This window comes from Belonocnema kinseyi, chromosome 2 (genome assembly GCF_010883055.1).
Source record: "Belonocnema kinseyi isolate 2016_QV_RU_SX_M_011 chromosome 2, B_treatae_v1, whole genome shotgun sequence".
NCBI classification, from domain to species: Eukaryota; Metazoa; Arthropoda; class Insecta; order Hymenoptera; family Cynipidae; genus Belonocnema; species Belonocnema kinseyi.
In genome coordinates this window covers 40037437-40044094 of record NC_046658.1, presented here as the reverse complement: position 1 = coordinate 40044094, position 6658 = coordinate 40037437, and the positions used below count along the sequence as shown (strand labels likewise).

The 6658-nt window shown below is 35.3% G+C and overlaps 1 protein-coding gene across 2 annotated transcripts in view; it reads left to right on the top strand.

Moving 5' to 3' along the window:
• LOC117168412 (mitochondrial proton/calcium exchanger protein) overlaps positions 1–2950 on the top strand; it is a 16694-nt gene extending 13744 nt beyond the window's left edge. Inside the window, exons 5-7 of one of the 2 annotated variants that reach the window (XM_033354047.1) lie at positions 766–1284; positions 1456–1884; positions 1959–2950. In XM_033354047.1, coding sequence (XP_033209938.1) covers positions 766–1284; positions 1456–1884; positions 1959–2357 — 1347 coding nt within the window. In that variant the 3' untranslated portion in view covers positions 2358–2950. Of the gene's footprint in view, positions 1–765; positions 1285–1452; positions 1885–1958 lie in introns of both variants that reach the window. The other variant, XM_033354046.1, reaches the window with a different exon arrangement.
• Positions 2951–6658: the final 3708 nt, after the last annotated feature.

The following is a 6658-nucleotide window of genomic DNA, read 5'->3' as shown; positions in this document are numbered from 1 at the left end:
TAAGAAAATGCAAAAAAATCGACTTTTTTACCAGTCACAGTAGTGTTCCCCCTAAAACATCTCCAGTGGTCCTTTTTATCTTATTTTACATCGACTTAGCAAGTCAACAAGTCACCAAAAGCCCCCTCTCTAATATCAACGACCAGTACCAGTGAGTCATGCTCCACTCCGGCATCAGCGACCAATGATAAGTTGGTAGGCGATAAAAAAAGCCATTGAAGATTCAATTTCAAGAATTCAATTCATTCAATCCCTAATCTCCGCGCCGAAGAGTTAATTTGTTCACGGTCCCTCATTTAACCCCACTGTGCATCGGCATGGACATCAGCAGCCTTGCACGCGATTGGTTGACTCTTTGTGTTTGTGTGGAACATGCGCGAATAGATTTACTGCGACGTCTCTCACAGCAACAGCTGTAAAGCAGACTGCAACTGTATTTTGGATTTATCGCGCGGCAGTAAGCATAGTTCGTCGAAATAAGTCGAAAAGACGACTTCAAGTCGACCCCTAGGTCCCCTAGGTGGGGACCTGAGGTCTTCAATTAGATGTAAGCACTCCAAGGGACAGGCGGGTTCCTGTGCCGTAGGAGGAGTTCAAGGGATAGGATAGGGGGTCCGGGGGAAAAAGTACAACAGACGGATGGGCACCCGATCGCATGGGGTCACGAAACCCAGGAAATGAATAATAATTACTGTACTAATATCTTGAAACACTCTTATTATTTTTTATATATTCTATACTAAAAAACATTCCTATTATTTACAGTTAATTGAAAAAGAAGGAGTCGAAAGTTTGACCAGGGCAGAATTGCAACAAGCTTGCAGAGCACGTGGTATGCGAGCATATGGAATGCCAGAAAGCAAGCTAAGAGAACAGCTGGCACAGTGGCTAGACTTGAGTTTAGTGAAAAAAGTACCGCCTTCGCTCCTGCTTCTCTCACGAGCTCTTATGGTTCCAGAAGCTACGCCAATGTCAGATAAATTAAAAGCTACTATCTCTGCTCTTCCTGACGACGTTGTCGCGCGTACCAAGGGCGCTATTGGAGAGAAAGAGGGCAAATTGGACCACCGAACAAATATAGAAATCATAAAGTTAGAAGAGAAACGAATTGAGGAAGAAAGGGAAGAACAAAAGGAGAAGGAGCAAAAAGAGAAGGAGCAAAAAGAAAAAGAACAGAAAGAGAGCGAACCTCAACCAACTGTTTTGGCAACGGCTCCTAAATCTGATGATATAACGCACACCGATGTTAAAGCTATTGAACAGGCATTGGATTCTATTGGAAAGGTATTGTAACCATTTTATTTTTGCTACTTTTTCAGACCTCAAAAAGTCAAATATTAAACATTTTTATTATGAACTATTTGACTTTCTAAATCTGAAGTGAATCCGAGGTCTGTTGTTTATCAAATTAATCCACATATATGAAACATTTTTCTGTGTTAAATTTTGCAGCAGGTTAAGAAGATGATAGTGGAGAAGGAAGAGTTAAAGGAACTTAAAGAAGAGATGGCTGAGTACCAAGAGGACATTCAAGAATTGAATCAAATGAAAGCGGAGTCGAAGGGAGAAGCCGATATCGAGGACATCAAAGAATCGAAAGGAGCTAAACGGCTTTTCAATAAAGTAAACAAGATGATAAACAAAGTGGATACAGTTCTCTCGGAACTCGAACGGTCCGAGAAGAAGCTAAAAGAAAAAGTAGAAGCCGAAGAGAAGACTCAACCCAAAGCGGTGGAAGAAGTGGTTAAAATTGATGAACTCATTGCTGCCATCAAAAAGATCCAAAATGTACCTGATGAACATCGTTTAACTCGAATTGCAGAAGTTCTAGGCAAAATTGACGATGACAGGGATGGGGCAATTAAAATTGAAGATGTTCTAAAGGTACGTAAAAATTAATACATCAGTCTTATTTTACGTAAAATTTGCGGAACTATTATCAGTTAATTTTTTCATAGGTGGTTGAACTTATTGGCAAAGAAGATATAAAATTAAGTAAAAAGCAGGTGAACGAATTGATCGATCTGATGGAAAAGGAGGAGGTTTTAGAAGTGGAAGATCAAATACAAAAAGCTTTAAAAAAGGAAAGTAAGGAAATCAAGGAGATATCGAAAGCCGAAGAAAGTATAATAGACAGTTCCAAGTCTACTGTTCCTGCCACACCTGTAACGAAGGAGAAGAAGTTTGGGAAAGAGGAATTTAACGAAGATGTCAGTGTCCGTGAAAAGAATTACACTTCCTCACCGTCTTCGTCCAAGTTGAAAACTGACGTAGATTCTGACCCAACTCGAAATCCACCGATAGCTCCGAGCGTTCCTCCTACACCGAAAAAGGCCGAAGGGTCAAAACATCTGTGATTTATTGCACAATATTCTAATATCTTATCTGACTGGAATTCAATCATCGTATAAGTTGTATCACAAAAAATGAGCCTAAGATGCTGATTTATTTACGATGAATTTTAGCAATTGGTTGTCGGCGCATTGCTGCAAATAATCTAGCAAGGGATGGATCCGCCTCGGCGAGAAACTCTTACACAGGAGAATGCCTTTGAAGATGGAGCGAAGGCTGTGGTGCATTTAATAGCATCAAAACTACTTTCTTGTTTTTCAAGTGACAATGTGCATGTGCTGGTCGCAAACACGTATCACTTGTTGCTGTCTTAATTTTGTTACGCCCGGAGGAAACATCATTCCATCTGTCTAAAAAATTTCACATTTTCTCTAGGCATTTGCTAATTAATATTATTTTATTGCCAATGCGAGGTGATTTTGAAAGGAGTAGGAAACTTGTGAAAAAAAAGTATTTGCTTGCACGCAAGTAACGAATGAGACATAATGTACAATTGTATGTACGGATTCTTCATATTTATCTATAAATAGAGTATGGTAAGCTATCGATATGTATATGTACTACTGTTGTATAAAAAAGGGTAAAAAACGTGATGATCTCATATTATCTGCCTAACACACTTTTTTTTAAACTCTCGACATCATATTAAAAAAAAGTGGCTATATTTTATAATTAGTTATTAGTATTGATAAGAATTTAAAACATTAGAAAAACTTGAAAAACTTTCTGTAGATTTTCTTAATTTGTACCAGGTTCTATTTAATTCAATATTATTTAAATTATACTTATTTTGAAAAATGTTGTCCAGTTTGATCATTTTCTTATCTTATTAGACACAACGTTTTTTTGTAACGATAGCATATTATGTATCTATTTCTATTCCGGTTGATGAATATTTGTCCTATTCTATATTTCGAAACAATTTGATCAACGTATTATATTACAAGTCATATTTCATGATAAAATTGAATATTAAATAAAATTTAAATCCCGTGAAATTTCTTAAAAGCCCCTGAAATCTCGCGAATTCATTGAAATCCCGTGAAATTCTTTCTATTTTTCTTGCATTCTTAGAAATGTTTCGGAGTCCCTCGAAATCTTTGAATCATTCAAAAAATTTTTTACTTTCAAATTATGTTTGAATTATATACAATGTATTTTTAATCTTTTGTAAAACCCTTGAAGTTCGGTAAAATTCCTCGAAATACTTTGATATCTCTTAATATCTTTCAACATGTTTATTCATAAATTTAAAAAGTTTTTTTAATCACACCCTGCCGATGAAAAAGCACTGGCGAACGGCACTGGAACACCAGTGCGTTTTCAGTTGTTGTTTGTGCTGATTTTTAGCACCTAAACCGCACTGAGAAGCGATGGGATGGTCATATAATATTCCTATTGTATTCGTCACGTACCGGGCGGGCAGAGTTACTTACAGTACCTGGCCACAACCAAACCGACTCCCGTTTTAGAATTTTCTTCAAATTATTAACACTTGTTTAATTTATGAATTTTCTCATTGTACATATTTATAATTATAACTTATATACTGATATACTACTTTGAAGTTGAATTCAAAAATGTTGCCTGTTTTAGCTTATACCATTCCATTTACGAGATACGTTATATTCACTCTAATTTTAAACATCCAAAAGAAAAAGTTAGATATCTAAAATAATCGAAATCCGTAGGTTCTGAACTTCTAACCTTCTCGTAGATAATTTCAAAATTTTAAATTTTGATTTTTAATCCCTTTCAGCCGGTCTAAAAGGTAGCCTAGTCGCATTGGCATAGGGGCACCTTTTTCAAAGACCTCACAGACTAGGTTTATTGGGTGAAATAGCCTTTTAAATATTTAAATGGAGACTTGAACGGGAACTTAGGTATAGAAAACTCGAAGATGCGCAACTCGCATTATGACCTGTTTCAGTTACCCCCTCCATTTCATCCAGCGCGTTACCCCTCACTTGCTTGTTCTCGTGGCAAAGGCCCGACTCGCATTATGGCCTGCGAAGGTTACCCCCACTATTGCATCCAGCGCGTTACCCCTCGCTTGCTATTTCTCGCCTGGGATTATATCTTAGAAGGCTGGCGTACCTGAGATATTTAAACTGGACATTGTAAACAGAAATCGTACATTTCATTTTCCGGATTCCCCACAATAAAATTCGTCTTTTTAATTAGAACATTATATATTTAGTATATTTCTTAGTTGAAAATTAATTTCGTTGCAAATTTAAATGTTTTTAGTTGAAAAGTCGTTTTTTCAAAAATTGATTTTTAAACTTGATATTTTAATATATTTCTTGGTTAAAAATTAATTTACTTAGTTAAGTTGTAAGTTGTACTGGAAGCTTCCAATGTCTCCCCTAAGGGTTTACATTTTGCTTGCCTACGCTTTAGCCCCTACGATCATCGTCCCACTAATTTGCTTGGTTCAAAATTAATTTCTTCCGAGAAAAATGTAACTTGTTTGTAGAAAATTGGTTGTGTTTTGGCTGAAACTTAATCTTCTTGGATGAAAATTCAATTTTGTAGTTAAAAATTAATTTGGTTGCAAATTTAAATATTTTCAGTTGAAAAGTCGTTTTTTCCCTTCAAAAATTGATTTTTAAACTTAAAGTTGAACTATTTTATTTATGTTTGCACATTTTTTTAGTTGAAAATTCTATTATTTGGTTACAAATTCGTGTATTAATAAGTCTTGTTTTTTGGTAGAAGATTATTTTTCTTGGTGGAAACTTCACATAAATATTTATATTCAACTATTTCATTAAAAATTAAACTATTTTCTTGAATCGAAAATGTACATTTTTATTGAAAAATGATATTTCCGAGTACAACCCTGGCGAACCGAAGGCACTGAATGGAGCCTCTACAAAGTACCCGTAAAGACCCCATTAGGTCCCTATTCGGTTACTTTTTTAAAAACTCGAAAAAACAGCAAAATCAATGTTTAAATTGTTGAAATTAGGATTCTATGTTAAAATTCCCTATAGGAGGTCACGGAATAATCGCAATAGTTTTTTTTGAAACTGTAAAAAGTTTAAAAAATTATAATACGTATAACGCCTGTTGACTGCTACTTACAGGCGATGCGTTTGAAGCGTAGCAGTCAACAGGCGTTATACATCTTATATTTTTTTAAACGTTTTACCGTTTAAAAAAAACTATTGCGATTATTCCGTGACCTTCTATAGGTAATTTTAACGTAGAATCCGAATTTCAACAACTGAAAAGATGATTTTGCTGCTTTTTCGAGTTTTTTAAAAAAGAACCGAATGGGGACCCAATGGAGTATTTACGGATACTTTGTAGAGGCCCCATTCGATTCCTTCGGTCCGCCAGGGAAAATTAGACTATTTTGAATAAAAGCAGTCATTAGTCTTTTTATTTGAACTAAAACCATTTCTTTGACCATCTTTTGATTTAAGTTGAACCGGGCTTGGATATTTCCATGTTCATTTATCATTTTAAACGGAATTTGTATGATTCTTTTGGTGCGAGTTTTACTTCAACATATAACCTGTTAACCGAAGGGGGGGGGTCTATTTGACCCAGGCCGAAATTTCAAATCGGTGCCGTTTGTGAACCAAGCAAGAAGACTGGTCCTTACCTCTATCTAAAAAATTGTACTGTAGGATAGAAGCCTCACGCATAGTTTCGAGTCACTTGTATCCTTCACTCAGCTGTAGGGTGCTGTCAAAGTACAGTTTGGGTCGATTTGACCCCCCCCCCACCCCCTACGGTTTACGTATATATTTCGACAGATCATACTTTAGGTAAGTTCACTATTTTTATTTTCTGTACTAGCGAGAGTAAGGTGAATGCACTTATTACTTCTTATAAGTCAAAGTATACAAATTAATTATTTATTACATTTCAATCAAGCTAGAACAATAATAGGAGCACGAACGATAACAGGTTCATTTACCTTACGATTTCACTTTATATTATTTGAATAAGAAAAATCATGGTCATTTAGTTAAAAAAAAAGAATTTCTTGATACTAAATAGGGGTTTTGCATAGAACAATTTGTATATTTCTATCAAAACCTCCTACATTCACACCTAAAATAATGCATGAGTTCATGTTGAAAATTAAGGGTTTCAATTATGAAAAATTTCTTGCAACTTTTTCTGATTGAAAGGCACACTCTTCCCCTTTAATTTCTTTTTTGAACCGTTCAATTTCATTTATTTGTCTCTGAGTTATGAATTTTTGAAAAGAAAAAATTTCTATGAGCATGCATTTTTTCAGATTTTTAGGAACACGCTTTCGATTAATTTAAGCATCAGGTCAAAT